General features: G+C 35.6%; 1 protein-coding gene across 9 annotated transcripts in view; it reads right to left on the reverse strand.

Moving 5' to 3' along the window:
• Nucleotides 1–18,311, reverse strand: part of stau (double-stranded RNA-binding protein Staufen) — a 260,623-nt gene that overhangs the window by 84,082 nt on the left and 158,230 nt on the right. For all 9 annotated transcript variants that reach the window (XR_016547104.1, XM_090376022.1, XM_090376020.1 and 6 more), the window contains exon 6: nt 9,485–9,634. Coding sequence is in view for 8 of the 9 variants with exons in the window: in XM_090376022.1 (XP_090232148.1) it covers nt 9,485–9,634 (150 nt within the window). In the remaining variant the exon portion in view is untranslated. The remainder of the gene's footprint in view (nt 1–9,484; nt 9,635–18,311) is intronic.

Here is an 18,311-nt window from a genome sequence, read left to right on the forward strand (position 1 = left end):
TGCCTAGAAAAGGTGAAATATTTTGAGAACATCAGCTTGTCTTGCAGAACTATAATGAGATGCATTGAAGAAATTGTGACTGATTTAAAGGATAGCTTAGCAAAACAATCTTCAGAACTTCATTCATTTTGGCTAGTTGTTAACAAACGTATTGGTGTATCAGATTCAGATCAACTTGCAATTTTTATACATGGAGTTGATGAAGCTACAGAAGAAATGCTTTGCCTTCAAACACTAAGAGATACTGTTACAGGAAATGACATATTTGAAGTAAAGGCAGCAATGAAAAAGATTAACCTCTCTTTTGATAAGCATAAGTGTGACAACAGACAGAGCAACTGCAATGGCTGGGCAGAAGGTTGGCTTAGTTTCCAGAATAAAATCCAAATTAGTTTCCCTCACAACTTAACGTAGAAAGAATTTACCACATTTCACTGCATAATTTCACCAGGAGAATTTATGAGCAAGGTCAGTTACATTTGAAAATATTTTGTGTATAGTTGTTTCAATTATAAGTTTTATAAAATTACAAGCACTCAACCATCATCAATTTAAATGATTTCTTGAAGAGCTTGAGGCTGAATATGGAAGTCTTGTATACTACCGTGAGGTTCATTGGTTGAGTAAGTGGAAAATGCTACGATTTTATAGCCTTAGAGAAGAAATTTGTACCTTAATGGAAATGAAAGGCAGAATTGCCCAATAACTTAAAAGTAGTGACTGAACTCGTGACATTACATGCCATTTAAATAATCTGAATTTGAAACTGCAACAGGAAAATTAGTTAATTCATGAACTATACGTCCACATCAAAGCCTTTCAGATTAAAATTAAGATTTGGGAAAGACAGCTTAGGAGTGGTGACACTTAGCATTTTCCTACATTAGCCAATCACAAGATGTTTGAATATGTTTTCTATGCTGATGAGCTAATGGCCATTGATAAAGAATTTAGTTCAAGATTTAATGACTTCAGAATGAAAGAAGCAAATTTAAACCTTTTTTCAAAACCATTTATGTATTTGAAATGGCAAGAAAGGAACTTCTGATGAAATTAATCGAAGTTAAGAGCAATGAACTTCTAAGATAAAAATTTCATTCGTGTTCTTTATTAAAATTTATGCAAATTTTCCAGTAGAAGACTTTCCGAAAATTGTAGTATTTACTAAGAGGTATGCTTCAATGTTTGGGAGTATCTATAACCGCGAACAACTATTTTCTTGAGTATAGTAATTTTTAATGAAAGTTATTAAGTCAAAAACAAGATCAAGATTGATTGGCATACATGTTGAAAATAATTTGCGAGTTGCAACATCAAAGATTCCCCCAAATATTTAAAATCTGGTAAAAAAAAAAAAAAAATTGCCACCCAAAAATTCTCACTAAAATTTGGTCAGTACGAATATTTTTTCCTAAATTTTTCGTCTACAATTTTAAATGAATAAAAATTATATCATTTTATTGCTTACATTGCAATCTTATGTACTGGAGGACCTTTTTTTTCTGTTTTTCTTTAAGGTCTGCCAGGCTCCCAGAAGTTTACTGACAGGCAAAAGTGAAATAGGAAAATAATAATTTATTACCCTATACAAGTCTACAATTTAATAAAGAATGTATTGTATTTTATTTATTTACAGATATATTTGATCTTAAATTATGGAATTCAGTAGAAAATTAGTTCGGGCTACGGCCCACAAAAGGTTTCCCGTGCCTCACCTAGGTCATTCCCTATCAACCACCCTAGAATCAGAATATCTTTACTGGTAGAGTTTTCCAACAATATTATTTAACTTTTATCACATATCCTTAAATGAGTATCAACATTCCCCATTACGCATTAAGCCAACACTTGCAGTAATGATACCCTCAGAGCACAAACCCTGGGATCGAGATTATAAAGATAATCCCTTAGACTCCTGTCCACTAAACCACCTGGTAATGAGATAAGTAAACCACATTATATATATGCTTCACCCATAAAAAAACAAGTTCTTGTGACTGAAGTGATCTTTTGTGATGGTGATAGTGCAAAGACAGCTGGTAATTGTTTACTTATTATTGTTATTTACTATATAAAATTAACCTTAAAAGAAAATTCTTTGAATTAGATCTAAGTTTGTATTACTAAAACTTTTAATTCTACTATTTCTTTCTATTAGAAAAAATTTCAAAGAATTCCACAATAATAACCCTTAGTTACTGTCTTTGAAGTTACAGAAGTGGTAAGAAAATACCACAAAAAATTTGACTCCTTTACGAACATATTTCCAATTTGGAAATAATAATACCAATGTAGGCTTTGAGTGCTTTATTATCTTCAAACAACACAGTTTACCCATGCATACTAGTATGAATGAACTAGATATTAATTACTATATTTAATAACCACTCTTATACCATGTGAGTTATTTTTTTGGGTTTTTTTAAGAGCATTAACAACAAAGGCCATACTGCTCCGGGAATATGCGGTGGTCATTCCCTGACCTTTCCGCATCCTCCGTATTTATACCATGTGAAATCAATAATATAGTTTATTAAGAATTTTATTAAGTTTATAAGTTTATTAAGAATTTGTAAAGAAGAAAACTCCACCAAGAACTACAAACAATAACCAGGATTGCCTTGAAGAATGGATTTCCTCTAAATGTTATTAACAGAGCAATAGAAGACATCTCCAAGACCTTCACACAGCCCCCCCACCAACACAGCAGGGACAGCAGAACCACCATATGCATACCTTACATACCAACAATCAGTACAAAAATAGCAAAAGAATAGCAAATGTACAATATGGAACAATCCTAAAATCCGACACAGCCTTACGTGCATTCCAATGTGGTGACACATAGGATTTCAACAATACTAGAATCCTAGGATAAACATGGGACTTCAACAATACTAGAATCCTCTCTACAGACAACCAGTACAATAGAAAAAAATTTAAAGAAGCCTTCTTCATAAAAATCTTTAGAACCTCAACAATTAAAAGAAAACAAGGAATCGAATTCAACCCTCAATATTTCCAGCTATTCAACAAGAAATGGAAAAACAGGAAAAGGAAACAGTCCAAATATCCAGAAGAGCAGCCAAAATACAACACCCCTCCAGATCCCCAGAACCAGCCTGCACAACGACCACAGATGATCGGAGTATGAGAGCAAAGTCCACCCCAAGGCTTCCGCTCCAACAAGAACTACTGGATCCAAGATAGTAAAATTGGCATCTTTCTATTGTTTAATAGATTTACATATTCACATCATGTTCTGGTAGCAATGGCAAGCAGGAGGCTGACACCAAGCAAGAAATTAATTTTTATGTATGTTTATCCATATGTATTTACTTATTTTTAATCTGTTTCTATTGTAATCAAAATGGAAATTTAACCTAAAATACTTTAGACTTACAATTCACAATTAATAATTACTGGAATATAATTCAAATTGTAACCCTTTCTATTTTTCTACTCCTAATGGCATGGTCTGATGATGGGTATTGGTAAGGTGCCTGAAACGTCATCTTAAATGTATAGTGGTTTGGGCTATAAGCTTAATAAACTACATTATTAATTTCATGTGATATAAGACTGATTAATAAATACAGTAATTAATCTTCACGGAAAACAACCACATAACGTCCTTCCCTAACTATATTGAACTAGGTATTATTTACTAGATATGTGTCTGCTTATTCTTATTAGTTATTTATAACTTCTCTCTATATATAAAATCCATCTGAGACTACTGTGGGCAGTTAAATGCTTGTTTGTTATTTGGTTTTTAGGAGCATTAGCAACTAAGGCCATATTGCTCCAGGATATGCGGTGGTCATTCCCTGACCTTTCCGCATCCTCCATATTTGGTGGTGACAGGCTCGAACCCCGGTCTAATCAAGAAGCGCAGTTAAATGCAGTCACTGTTTAGTATATAGAGAGTGTGAGAGGGAAAACCAGTTCTGCAGTATTATGGGTACATGGGGAAGTCATGACTTTGTTGCAAGCATTATCAAACGGTTTCTAGCATCTTATTATCTCTTAAAATCAATTCCAAAGTCCAAGTACATTATATGGAGTTTGCATACACAACTTGGTCATGGGCTAATCTAACATAAATCAGTAGGTTCTTAATGCACGGTGTATAAATGCAGGCTAGTGGCAATAATTATTATCTTGTTTCATTAGAAATCCTGACACGTCTGAAATAACATATAAAAGGTTGCTGTGCATCGCTAAATATAGTGTCCAGCAATGTATATCCATTACTGCTTTTGCTCCTCAATGATGGCATTTTGTAGCAGAAGAGGGCACTCTTCTGCTACAAAATGCCTCTGCCGAGTCAGAAACAGATATTTTATTTTTATTTTTATTTATTGTACCAGACATTCCCTGCCAAAATATTGACATCCCACTCTATATTAACAATACCATACATATAATATTACAAATACAATTTACACTATCGTGCAGAAAATGAGGTATAATCATTTAAAAGTATGCAGCAATGTCTGAAGTTCATCCAGCTCACTCTCCCAAAAATAAAAATTGCAGTCCATCCACACATTTTGGCAGTCCAGAACTGAACAGCACAAGGAGCAGCCCACTCTGGCAAGAACTGCACCCAGCACCACAAGGAGATATTGAGATGAACAGCACAAGGCGCTGCCCAGTCCAGATGATAACAACACCTGGCACCACAAGGGGACGCTTAGATGAAAACTTTCCTTCATCTTCCAGATGTCAAGAATAATGTTATTTAAGACTCCCATTCTGATAGCTAGAGGGCAACTAATATGCATTCTGCCACCGATCTCCAATGTTGTTCTTAATATAATCAGACCTATATCAGTCATTCCTCTGTAGCCTAATCATCCTGGGTGCTCCAATTGCAAAAGTACCAGTCTTCTTTGAAAAACTTTTAAGGCAAAGGATTGAAATGCCAAAAAAATTGTCTGTCGTTACAAGAAGGCATGCCTCACATTCTGGCATCAACAACTGAAGAATAGGCACATAACCCACTAATCCTTCTTTCAGGTCTTGATACTCGTGGCAATTACATAAGGCATGTTCCCAGTCCTCTCGTATCCCATAAATGCACATTGAACACTCACTGGCTTCCAAGGCATTCAGTTTAGCAAAATACAAGCCATGTCTGGTAATGAAGAATGTGGATTGTAGATTTGGACTGAACCAAGCAGACATACTTCTGCCAGCCTTTTCAACATATGGAAGAAACTTTTTTTGTTAAAGTCCTTTGACACTGTTATCCCACCATCCCTGCCATAACTGATCAGGCAAACCAATGTCTGCTTCTTTTCCTACTTATAGCTACGGTCACACTGCACTGCAATCAACATTCTCCCATGCATTTGTCTTTTCAATGGTGAAAGCACACTGACCTAAAAAGTATACTCAAATCAAGAGGCATTATTCCTGTTAATACCTGCAGTGCATCATTACACACTGTCCGGCATGCCATACTACAGTATAATATTGGTCTCTGAATTGCGAATATTTTTCGCACATTTGCCCTTTGCAATGCATAGGCTATCCAAACTTGAGCACCATAACTGACAGCCGGTAAAAAGACAGTCATGGAATAGCCCTAGTGCTTTGCCTTTGACTCCCCACTCTGATCTGGTTATTTTTGCTATCATAGTGACAAAATGACGGATCTTCTGTGCAATATGATTGACGTGTGACACAAATTTTAGACCTTTCAAATTTCCAATACATAGTAAAATGAATGAAGGTGGAATTCTCCCTGTTCTAAAGAATTCCAGAACTAGGGGTCATAAATTCAAATTACAGGGCTTGAGATTTAGATTAGATTGTAGGAAGTTTTTTTCAGCTGGCAAGTCACTGACAGCTGGAACAAGTTGCCCTCGCAGGTAGTTGAGGTGACAGTTTGAATAAATTCAAAGCTCAAACTGGATACTTACCTGTGTGAGGAGGAAAGCGTATAATTTTTGTTTTCTTATCTACTTGGTTTTTTTTTTTTTCTTGCACTATGTGACAAATAATATTAGTATTTTTTCCAGCAGTTTTCAGTTGCTGCTGAGCTTACTTTCTCTCATGCTAATTGAATATTGTATGCAACTTCATTCAGTGTTAATGTTTACAGACATTCTAGAACTTGAATTTCTGTGTTTACAACACCAAAAAGTCATTCACCATGACAAAAAACTCTATGGACTAAATTAGTGAAGTCGCATTCCATGGCAGAAACGTGACTCTGTGGTCTTGCCATCTTTCAGTTTCAGGACATCTGCCGAAGGATGAGCTGGGCAGTGGGCCACAGTAACAGAGTCTTTACTACAGGTTTTTTTGGAAGGTAAGTGGCATCTCATCAATGGTATAAACTCACTTTCAAACCAAGAAGCAAAAATATCACTCATCATCCAAGCATTGGAGCTATTTTTGTAAATCACAGGCAGAGATTACATGTTGCTGTGCTTAAAACACTGGGGACTTTGACTTTTATCAATGCACAATTCTGCTTAAGATTTCCAATTTTGTTTGTGCATAGTAACACAGTAATTCTCTCTGTTAGTTTTTATGCCTGCTTTGTTGGGTGCCTTTTTAATATCCAGTGACCTGTTGGAGAGAAATTTACAGTACAGACTGTTTCGTAAGTTGTGCAACTGTTCATCTGTGGATTCAACACCTTGAATCACATGCAGAAATTCAAGAAACACTTCTGCTGTTGTATGTCACCAAATGCAGATTTACCTACAAGACCAATCTGGGATATCCCATGATAAGCCATCCATCAGAAGCTTTAAATGTTGCCTTCATCTCCATCAAGTAGTTTATGAAATTTAAGTGCCTCTGCTTCCAAAATTACCCCATTTATCAGTACTCATTCACTATACTTCTGTAGAAACCACTTGTATAAGCACTGGTCTGGTTTTCGTTCTACGCAAGCCCACTTCATCTTTTATGGAGTCTACAAATGAATGCAATTTTTCTTCCTCTTTAATCCAACCACAGATAATCAACTTTTCTTCAACTGTATAATTTTTTCATTTTTGTGGCCATTACTTTAATCCTACTGATTTACTAATTTTGCCATGTATTCATTTCTGATGCTCTAGAATTTACTGTGTTTTGAGAAAACTAAATCAAAACCAAACTGTCAAAGCCTATCATATTGCTGAAGTGAAGTCATGTGATGTAAATCACTTCTTACTTCATGTATACATTTGTCTAATTTAGCCATCTGCAGTTTTTGCTATCCTAAGCGTAACTTCTAGTCGAAGAAAGGATGCCATGTGCTGCTACTCACAAAAATTTACTTTGTAACTAATGTAACACACTTAATGAACAGAGCCATATTCCCCTCCAGGGTTAGCTGTTTGTAATTAGCATTTTGCTGATATACTCCTTTATTGCATCTCTAGCTGAGGGGGGGGGGGGAACTAGGTGTCTACAGTAATTAGTCTCTGATGAGTCCTGTTGCTTAAAAAAATGCTCTACAACTGAATATTGAATATATTGAAGAGAACATACAGCCAATTTAGCTAATTTTCCCTCTTGAAAATATAGTAAAGTACGTACAGTAGGTACGAATACATTTACCCCAGGGTCCTGAGCTGGATATCATCATTCTTCTCTTTCTTGGTGATTCCCTTCTACTTCTGATTCTCTCTCTCAGGGTAATTCAGATTTTTTTTTTTTTTGGCTGGTGCAGCACCATATGGCTAATAATAATAATAATAATAATAATAATAATTTATTATTATTATTATTCACTTTTTCCAGTTTCCAATATAAAACTACTAGTTCTTTTAACACGTTTTTTTCATAATTTTTTTCATAATTTTGAACACGTTTTTTTCATAATAATTTGTGGGGGGGGGGGACACACGATTATATCTGCGGTATGAAGAGGTGCTTTATATCGAGATTGCACTGTATGTACAGGGTGTAGACAAGGAACAGGCAATTATATAAAAACTAAGAGTTATTTAAATTTTTATTTAAGAAATTATAAAAATATTAATTTAAGGTAGAGAAAAAATTTATTTGTTTGAAAAATATCTATCAAGGTAATCATCTCAGCACATGAACTCTTCCCATCTGCAGAGCATATTTCTCATTACATGGCACAGAATTTCCACTGGGATTCTGACTCAGATTGGCATTAGTATGGAAGCAATCAGTGTAGATCTCTCTTTTCAAAAACTCACAAAAAAAAAAAAAAAACCATCAAATCAGGCAATCTTGCTGGCCAAGGAATATCCACATTCCTCCTCATAACATAATTGGGAAACAGCTTCCTTACAACGTTCATCAATACCACAGCAATATGAGAATAATGAAAATAATGAATCAATGTATACTCCCCACCATGACTTATGGAAGTGAAACTTGGGCACTCACCAAAAGAATGGAAGAGAAGCTAAGAACTACACAGCGAAGAATGGAACGAATTATATTGGGAATCAGACTGTTAGATAAGAAGAGAAACACATGGATTAGGCAGCAAACTCAAGTAAAGGACATTCTTATCAAAACTAAAGAACTAAAATGGTCTTGGGCAGGACACATAGCTCAAAGACATGATGACAGATGGACTAAGAAAATAACAGAATGGTACCCAAGAGGAGCTAGAAGAAAACCTGGAAGACAAAGGCGGAGATGGATAGATGAAATTCATGAGTTTTTGAGTAGTAAACGGATGGCCAGTGCTCAAAACAGAAGGAACTGGAAAGTTGCTGGAGAGGTCTTCATCCTGCAGTGGATTGAAAATGGCTGATGATGATGATGAGAAATCCAATTTTGCTGAAACCATGTCTTCATTAACTCAAGGAAATTGCATCAGAAACATCTTGGCCACATGGACATAGGGGACAGATGACAGAGTTGTCGCAACAACCTTCATTTACATCCAGATAAGTCAGGAGACAAGTTGACAATGAAAATTTGAGTGATTAATGTAATCATGATTTTTCAATGTATGCACTTTGTGGATTTCGTACAGGTGGAAATTTAAGTTTATGCAAAATACACCATCAACTCCTGAAATGTTAACAAAAGTGAATGAGAAAACATCACTACTCAGGACTGCTCTTGAACAGAGTTGAAGAGCAGTCCTGGGTAGTGATGTTTTCATGTATGTACACTTTCTCTTTAATGCAGAGGCATCTTCTTTAGTGCAAAAGATATATACTCTATGAGTACATCCAAGTCTTAATGACATGAACAGATGGTATTGGAATGTTACAACTGATGAGACAGTAGCAAAAATATATTGCGTGGCCACAATACCATTGTCATTTTTATAATACACTTTACTGATGAATAAAAATTGCATATCAGTTCTACCTCTACATAGTTACTAAATCCTATTATACTGACAACCAACACAACTATCCAAATATCCCTATCCCCAGTGGTGCACAACAAAACCAGCTATTAGAATCACCCATTTCTTTGCTGTGCCCTGCATACATTTTACACGAAGAACTGAATAATCAAGTGAACAAACCTCAAGTCCAGTAGTTTTCAATGGTGGTTTTCCTGACTGTGCTGTAGGTTTGGAGTAACCCATTAACTGCAACATTGCTTCAGCCGCATTTCTTTTTGCAGTCTTTTTATTAGGGCCAGTACCAGTGGTATTCAAGTCTCCTAAGGAACACTACAATTAAAAACAACCAAGGAATTGTAAAATCATGTTATTACTTACTATAAAGAAATAATTAATTTCTACCAAGACACTACTAAATTAGAGGAGTCAAACTGCCAGCCCAAGGGCTGCAACCAGCCCTAAAATATTTGCCTTGCAATCCAAACTCTGTCAATTTTTATAGGTTTGTAGTATGAAATGTAAAAATGATATACAACATTTATTAAGATGAACACCATCTGCACTTCTCTAAATTTTTAAAAATTCATAAAGTGTACAAATCTAGTGTAGTGTGTCAGATCATGTATAATGCCACACTAGTGTGAGTGGGCTGTTTACATACTAGTGCAGTCTTCAAACTCCTGAGAGCCACTATTACAGCCCGTGGGCAGCTTTGAGTTTGATACCCCTGGTCTAAATGGTTTTAATTATTCTAATTCAGCAAATACAATGTTCTCTGAAGTACTCTCTCAAGACTTTGTAAAAAGTTTATGAAATTGAGCAGTGAAAATTCAAGTTCCTAAAAAAATCAAAATTCACAACATTTCACTTAACCACCACTATATTTCAAATGAGAACATCACATGCATTTTCATGACCACCAACCAGGCTATGAAAGAGATACTGCACCACACAATTTTGTGATTGACGTACTATAAAAAATGATCTTACCTTCAGACAAAAGTCATTAATTATTTCATACAGTAAAAGCTACATTAAATGACATATACATAAGACCCCCATATATCCGCGGGGGATACGTTCCAAGACCTACTGTGGATGACTGAAACCGCGAATATAAGCGAACACCTGCGGACCCCCATACATAATGTGATTTTCTTGTACATACATACGTATAATAAAGTTTAACTGATAAATTAAACACACAGTAAGACATTACCAACATTAAATGCGGTAATAATAAAGTACAGCAGACTCGATTTACAGAGACACTTCAAGACTCCAAATTAAAAAAAAAAAAAAAAAAATCAACCAGAAATCATAAAATTCAAGTAATAACTAGCATAAGTATAAACAGATATGTTGCAAGTCGTAAATAAGTGACAAGAACCCGCGTTATAAGTCATCATTGGGAGATTGGTGTACCTATTATCTTGAAACCCCCGCTGTCTTCACACCTACCGCTCAAAACAAAAGAGAGAGAGACCAAATGTTTAGTTTGATTTAATGTGTTGCGTTGATTGTTGTGTTCTGTCGCACAACAAAAGGACAAATTTTGTTTCGTTATTTATTTCAAGGGTGTCGGAATTATTATTTTATTTATTTATTTTTTTGTTTACAAATCACGAAAATGATGGGCAAACGCAAGAGTTGTGCTTTCAAATTAAACAAAAACTTGAAATTATTCAAGTCTGAAAACAGTGCATCCCTTAAACCTCTAATGAATCATTATAATGTTGGTGACATTGTAAAAAATAAAGGAAAGCGATTCGATTTAAAATCGACATCGTAAAAAATAAAGGGAAGCATCGTATTGGACACGCGAGTAGTACGTGTTAAGTTTTTTCGTTCCCCCCCACCCCGTGGTTAACTGCGGGTAACTGTATCAGAGGATACCGAATCAGCAGATACGAGGGTACAACTGTACAATAAATTAGTACATTGAGAGCTATCTTGTCCTATGTTTTAGCAGCTAATATAATTTTAAGTAGCATAACATCATTATGCTCAAAACAGAATAAATTTCCTATCTGTGAGCTGCCATGATAAGCACTACTTTTAAACAAATAATTTCACCAAAAGCCACTGTTCAAATCAGAGGTGTCAAACTAGCAGGTCAGGGCTGTCTCTAGTCCTCAAATATTTGGGTGCTCTCGTGTAGACTTACATTGTTCTCACGTAGAACACAGGGACCAGCAGCCACAGGTAGCCTAAATGAACAATGTAAGTCAATGAGAGTACATACAATAAGAGCGTGTGGACAGCGGCATCACTTCTTGTGTTAATCCCCCAGCTTACCTCAACAAATTAAGTTTACTGATTCCCAGGAAAGTACAGATGTCACTCAACCGGGTACGTGTTGTTCGCACCTCTGGCCTTTAGGCAATTTTTAGAACTGCTGTTGCTGTAGAAAGCACGAATTCACAGAGATGTAGAGAAAACTCGTAATCCAAAAGTTTTACGCACTGATACTGAAATTTTGATTTCAGACTTTTATGGATTTATGTAAAACGCTCAATGTGGGTCAAAAGTGTCAAACTGAATTCAAACAGGAATACCATGGAGAAATGTTGGCAAAAAAAAATAAAAAAAAAAAAAATACCATTATATATTTTTTATTTTCTCAAAGTAACAACAGTTCTTTTTTTCTTATATTTATCTGTAAAATGCTAATAAATACTGTAAGTAGAAATAGTCGGTCAGTCAGTGTTTTCATTATTCGAATTTGAAACATAGCATTTCTCAATTTGTTCTGATATATTTAAAAATTTCCCCTTATAAACTTCCAATTTGTTACATAAATTATGATATTCAAAATTCTGCCTACTGTAATGTACAGGGATTGGGTATGCCCATCAGTTCCTTATTGTTTTCAAATCTTGAAAAAAAAAAATTAATCACTATGACAACAAAGAAATAAAGTTTTGGAATATCTAAAATTAACTTATCATTACTTGTTTTTAGATTTATACTTATTCTGTTTCTAAAAACATTACACTGAATTTTATTATCATTGATTTTTTGTAAATAAATTCCTTTTTTAAGAAGTTTTCTTATTGTTTTGCTTTGTACAAAAAATTGCAGCCTGCACGGTGTGTAAAATATGCATTATATTTTAAATCACGACCTTAAAAAAGACAGTAATTGCTAACACCCATCGGTTTCATATTTCCTACCTTCTAATTAATCTAGGTTTTCCATCTGCAGTTAACATTAAATGAAACTTAATTAATTTTAAAAATACATATTGTATTTAGCAATAGAAATCATACATTGTATGATTTCTATTACTATGCTATACCTAAAAATCAGTGACAATCACCCAAAATTAATCCATTAACGGAAAAAGTGATTCATTCCCCTCTCCACCAAGTCACACGTAGACAGTGATATCCACAAAAACGTGTCAGAATTGGTTAGTGCTGGTTGTGCTAATCCCCCTGCTTGTCAACGCCACACATTCATTGCAACACGGACATAGAAGCTTTGATTTCAAAGGTGTATATTTGACGACCAATATGGGACAAAACAACAAAATTACATTTGAACAGGAATGCTGTGGAGAAATGTTGGAAAGAAATAAGTCAAGAAATTAATGTAGAAGGTAAATATTTATTATTTTATTATCATAATTTACATAAGTTTTTGTTACACAAATAGATTAGTTATGGCAACCGTGTACTATTATTGTGTCACGGTAAAACATTGTTTAATGAATGCGTTTCGATTTAAATTTTGTTTTTAAAGTTAAATTGTGTAGAAATGTAACCCGGAAAATTTATAATTTAATAACTTCCATTTCAGTAATCAGTGGATGATGAATTTATGTATTATATGTACGTTATATCTTGATATATGTGATATATCTGCTTTGTATCGTATACTAATTTAAGTGTTATGGATAATGCATAAATTCATTGTCCACCGATAACTGAAGTACTGAATCGAAATGTATCATATTCTAGATGTTTTTGAGCTCACTTTCTACATTATTTAACTCTTACAATAAAATTTAAATCGAAACAATCATTAAAAAATGTTTTAAAGTGACACAATAAGAGAGTACACAATTTACCTTACAATTCATAAAAAACAAAAAAAAAAAAAAAATCAAATGCTATTATATTCAATGGGATTATTAACAATAAACGTAGTGAAAATATCTCTTATAGTTTTCGATGTGTTGGGGAATCTTCCCCAATCTCCTATTTTTTAATTTTTTTCATAAACTCCACTAGAAAGGCAGTTGCCTTTCTGGTCCCTCTTTATCAATTATAGTGTTATGCAAAATGCACACACACTTGATAATGTTGTCCACTATATTTATATCTGTTTCAATATTTTTGGTCAAAATTTGCCATTTTGAACACAATATGCCAAAAGCACATTCCACTGTTTTTCTCACTCGTTCAATAAACGGTTAAGTTTCTCCTGCTGTATGGTTTTAATAAGCAATATGTAAGAGATATGCCTCATCCCCTATAAACACATATGGATACATAACACATATTTATATATAGCTTCTGAACACTTTGCAACTTTAAAGTTTTTTTTTTTTTTTTCCCTTTGATAAATTTTAAATTCTTCGCCTGCAAAAATATTATTTCTTCCACTCACTTTCAATTATTTCAGTACTCATTCCAACGAAATTTTATGGAAATGTCCTGCGATGGGCATTAGTAAACCACCCGCTCCCTCTCTTTTCCCCATAATTATCTTCTGATAAGTTTTCACCTGAAAATTACGGGACACCCGCTGAATTGCAAGAGGGGTTGACTGGCAATTTTATTGTACCGGTTTACCCAAGAGCTAAAGGGATTAACATTCCGCAATACAGTGGCGCCCGCAAAACCTACCCCAGTGAGAAGTTGCACTGGCCACTGCTTTCTATGTGTTCATACCCAGTGAGAAGTTTCAGCTGCATGTCGCTGTTGGTTCCAAGTAAGCAGTCACCTGAGTTCTACATTAGCATTAGTAGAAACATACGATGTACGAAAGCAAGCTTTTCAGCATTAAAAAAAAAAAAAAAAAAACACTCCGATTTCACCCCTTCATTCGTTCCAAATACCTGTCCAGCTCAACGTTAAATTTATTTAGGCTATCAGCTTCCACAACAAAAGATGGAAGTCTGTTCCACCAATCAACTACCCGCTTGCTAAAGGCAAATTTCTGCACACACATCCTACAGCCATCTTTCCTCAATTTGAATTTATGCCCTCTCAGGTGATTATTCTGAGCAAGAGGAAGAATCCCATCAGCATTGAGCATGCTCAAACCATTCAAGGCTATATACACCTCAATCAGATCACCTCGCAGGTGCCTAGTCTCTAAAAAACATTGTAATCTGCAAAACTTAAGCCTTTCTTCGTAAGAGCAACCCCTTTGTTCCATTCACTAAACTTGTTGCCCTTCTCTGAACTCATTCCAACAGATCTATATCCTTCTTAAAATGAGGCCTCCAGACTTGTATACAGTACTCAAGGTGCGACCTGACCATTGAATTATACAAGGGGATAATCACCTCCTTATCCCTCAGGAAACTTCATATCTGCCTGCACAATTACCCCCAGGTCCTTTTCATTCTCTACCACTGTCAGTGTAGAAAGGATGACTAGCATGAGGGAAAGAGAGAGAGAGTGAATGGGAATGAGTGGAAGAGCAAATGTAATTGGCCGAAAGAATACAAAGTTAAAAATAACTTACATTACTTTATATATACTGTACTAACAAACATTTACGAACCACATAAACAATATCACTGCATTCTCCCCTGGCCTGCAAAAAAAAAAAAAAAAAACTTGCAGCTAGGCCTGCACCACAACTGAAGAATAACAGTAAGTTGAGGTGGCCAGAGAGTCAGTGCAGTGCAGAAAGAGTCGAATAAATGAGATGAGAGCTAGAAGAATGAATAAAAGTGTAAGCGTGTGAGAAAAAGAACACAAACCATAAATGCTACAGTTCAGTAGCATTTACTACTGAACTGTAGTAAATTTAGTAAATTTAAATACTAATACTAAATTAGTATTTAAATTTACACTACACATCATTGCATCCCCTCCTGGTGTGTGAGAAAAAGATGAATGAGTTGAGTGAAAAAAAAAAAAAAAATATATATATATATAAAACTTGGAAAAAAAATTATAAAATAACAAAAAAGTATTAAAAATAAAATAAATAAATAAATAATAAAAAAAGAATAAAAAAAAAAAGAATGCAAGTAGAGTGAGAATGCAGATTATGAATGAAGTAAATGTGTCTCTCTCCCACCCCCTCACCTGGTGGGTTCCCCACTGCCAGCTAACATATCCCACCCCCTGAGCAGAATGGGCAGCTTGACCTTCATACCGGATTCGACACTGCTTGGACATGACACCGACGAAGACATTCTGCGGCTTTGCTGCCAACACGCCATTGGTGATCTGAACTGAGTACTCTAACCTGGTTCCCTTTAAAACTCCATTCCCAGGCAGGGGAGGGAGGAGGCGGATCTCTGTCTCCTCTCCTCCTTGCCTGCCTACCCCTTATACTTCACCTGGTGGAGCTCGTCTCCACTGACCTCTTTGGGGATGCCTACTCTATCATCCGTATTCTTCTATCTGTTTTCCCCCAGTCTTCAGTCTCCCCCCCTCACTAAATCGACCAAGTACACCTTTAACAATGCCGCCAAATTCTAATCAACGTCTAAATTCTACCGGTTTCGTGTAAATCTCTAAGACAACTAACACTATTAGCTTTTATCTAGCGTATAGCCTCACATGTCTAAATTTAATAACATCAAAATTTTGCCCGACCTATTAGGCCTTTAACACATCTCTTTAGCATAAAACCCCAACGGGCGATTTCCTAACAGCAATCCCATTTTTTTTTTATTTAGGTCCTAGCCACTGAAATCCCAGGAAACTAGGTGGGGCAGGACCTGCCAGAGCAATTTGTTGTGATACTGGATACACCCGGCTAGCCTCCACGTGACAAGGTATGGGCAACGTTGGGCCCCACTAGGGGGCTGGCAGCCAATAAGCCGGACAAACAATGAGCACAACATATCACACTGCACAGACACGGCCCACACACTTTCAAGTCTCTGGCTTGACAGTGTACTCTCCTCGATACAGCGAAACACACGCGGAGATGGAAGAAATTCCAGGTGCCGTCTGACACAAACATACCTTATACATTGTCAGTGTAGTACCATACAGTTGATATATTACTCTATGGTTACTGCTTCCCATATGTAGTACTTTACATTTATCAATGTTAAACTTCATTTGCCACCTCTCAGCCTATCTGCTCAACTTTTCTAGTTGCAGCAGCGTACTGTCATTAGTGTCATTAACAACCCTGCCAACCTTCGTATCATCTGATATACCATCATCAATATCATTTATAAATACAGAAAACAACAATGGACCCAAAACTGAATCCCGGACTCCACTAATAACAGTATACATTGATTACCACTCTCTGTCTTCTCTCACTCAACCATCCCTTTATCCATAGCAGAAATTTGCCTCCAATGCCACACTGCTCCAATTTGTGCAGCAGTCTTCCATGTGCAACAGTATCAAAAGCCTTTCTAAGATCTAAATATATGATATCAAAGTTATTCCCTGCATTCCGTTGCTTTGTGACCACATCATAGTATCATGTCAGACAAGACTTCCCCTTAACAAAACCATGCTGTGTCTGAGCTATAACTGAAGTCTTGTCTAGATGATCCTGCAGTGCATCCTTAACCAGTGCCTCCATTAATTTCCCTGGAACAGAAGTAAGAAAGCACCCTTAGTTATGTGACCCAAATGTTAACTCTTATAGTGTTAAAGTTACATGAAAATAATGGTAAATGATGACACTCAAAGGAAGCACACCAAAATTTTAAAAATTCATGAATTATAAACTGAAAGACTATTCTATTAGTTAAACCATGGGACACCAGTATAATGGCCGGTTTCATGACTTACTGGTCTCTCATCAGGTACCTTGGCTTGCTTAAAAAATCTCTGATGATGCTAAAGTTTTTTATGAGCTGCCTTGCAGTATACAATTAACCATTGAGAGCACTAAAACAGCAAAACTTTCATAGCATTATGAAATAAATTAGTAATTTTAAAACCAGCCTGTCTTGTCATGTAATTAGTGGCATGCAGAGTTTCAACTGCTAAAAGATGCAACTTGTGGGTACCAAAGTGTTCTATCCCATGTACTAAGACTGCAGTGTTTTTCGTATAACTGCCAAACCATTAAATTCACAATAAGACATGGTGATTCAAAAATTACTAATTTATTTTATGTTATATAATTTTTATTAAGTACTCCAAATTTTAGCTCTTTAAACTGGATGGCAGCTCATAAACAACTGCTTCACCATTTAGTGACATCAGAAATTTTTTAAATCCCAGATAGCCCTAAATAATATATATTAAAAAAAAAAAAAAAAAAAAAAACAGGGGGTGGACAAAATATAACAATTCCGTGTCTCTGCTAATATGGTGTTGGGCCACACTTCGCTTTTAAAACAGCAAGTATTCTACATGAACTGTTTTAAGAGGAATACCAAACCATTCTCCATGGAAGAACGTTTTAAGCTCCTTAAGTGATGGAGGAAATCTGCTTCTCACTCTCCTATTCAAATATGCCGCCTAGTGGCTCAATAACATGCAAGTCTGGTGACTGTGCAGACTATGGGAGATGCTTAGCCTCAGTTTCACTCTCCTCAAACCAAGATTTGACACATCTGGCTGTGTGTATTGGATCATTATCACCTTAAACATGGCATCGTTTATGGAAAACAATGTTTGCACCATGGGATGAACCTGGTTACTCAGAATATCAAGGTAATTAGTGGCAGTAATCTGCCCATTCAGGATGAAGAAGGACCTAAAGAATACCAAAATATTGCACTCTTTAAGCCATTGTTGATCCTCCTTCATGTTTGACAGTTGGCACAAGACAGTCAGGATTCATGCTTCCTTCAGCATTTGCCAAATGTAAACTCTTCCTGAGTTAGAAA

Source organism: Mastigoproctus giganteus, chromosome 6 (genome assembly GCF_048544385.1).
Source record: "Mastigoproctus giganteus isolate SK-2022 chromosome 6, ASM4854438v1, whole genome shotgun sequence".
Lineage (NCBI taxonomy): Eukaryota > Metazoa > Arthropoda > Arachnida > Uropygi > Thelyphonidae > Mastigoproctus > Mastigoproctus giganteus.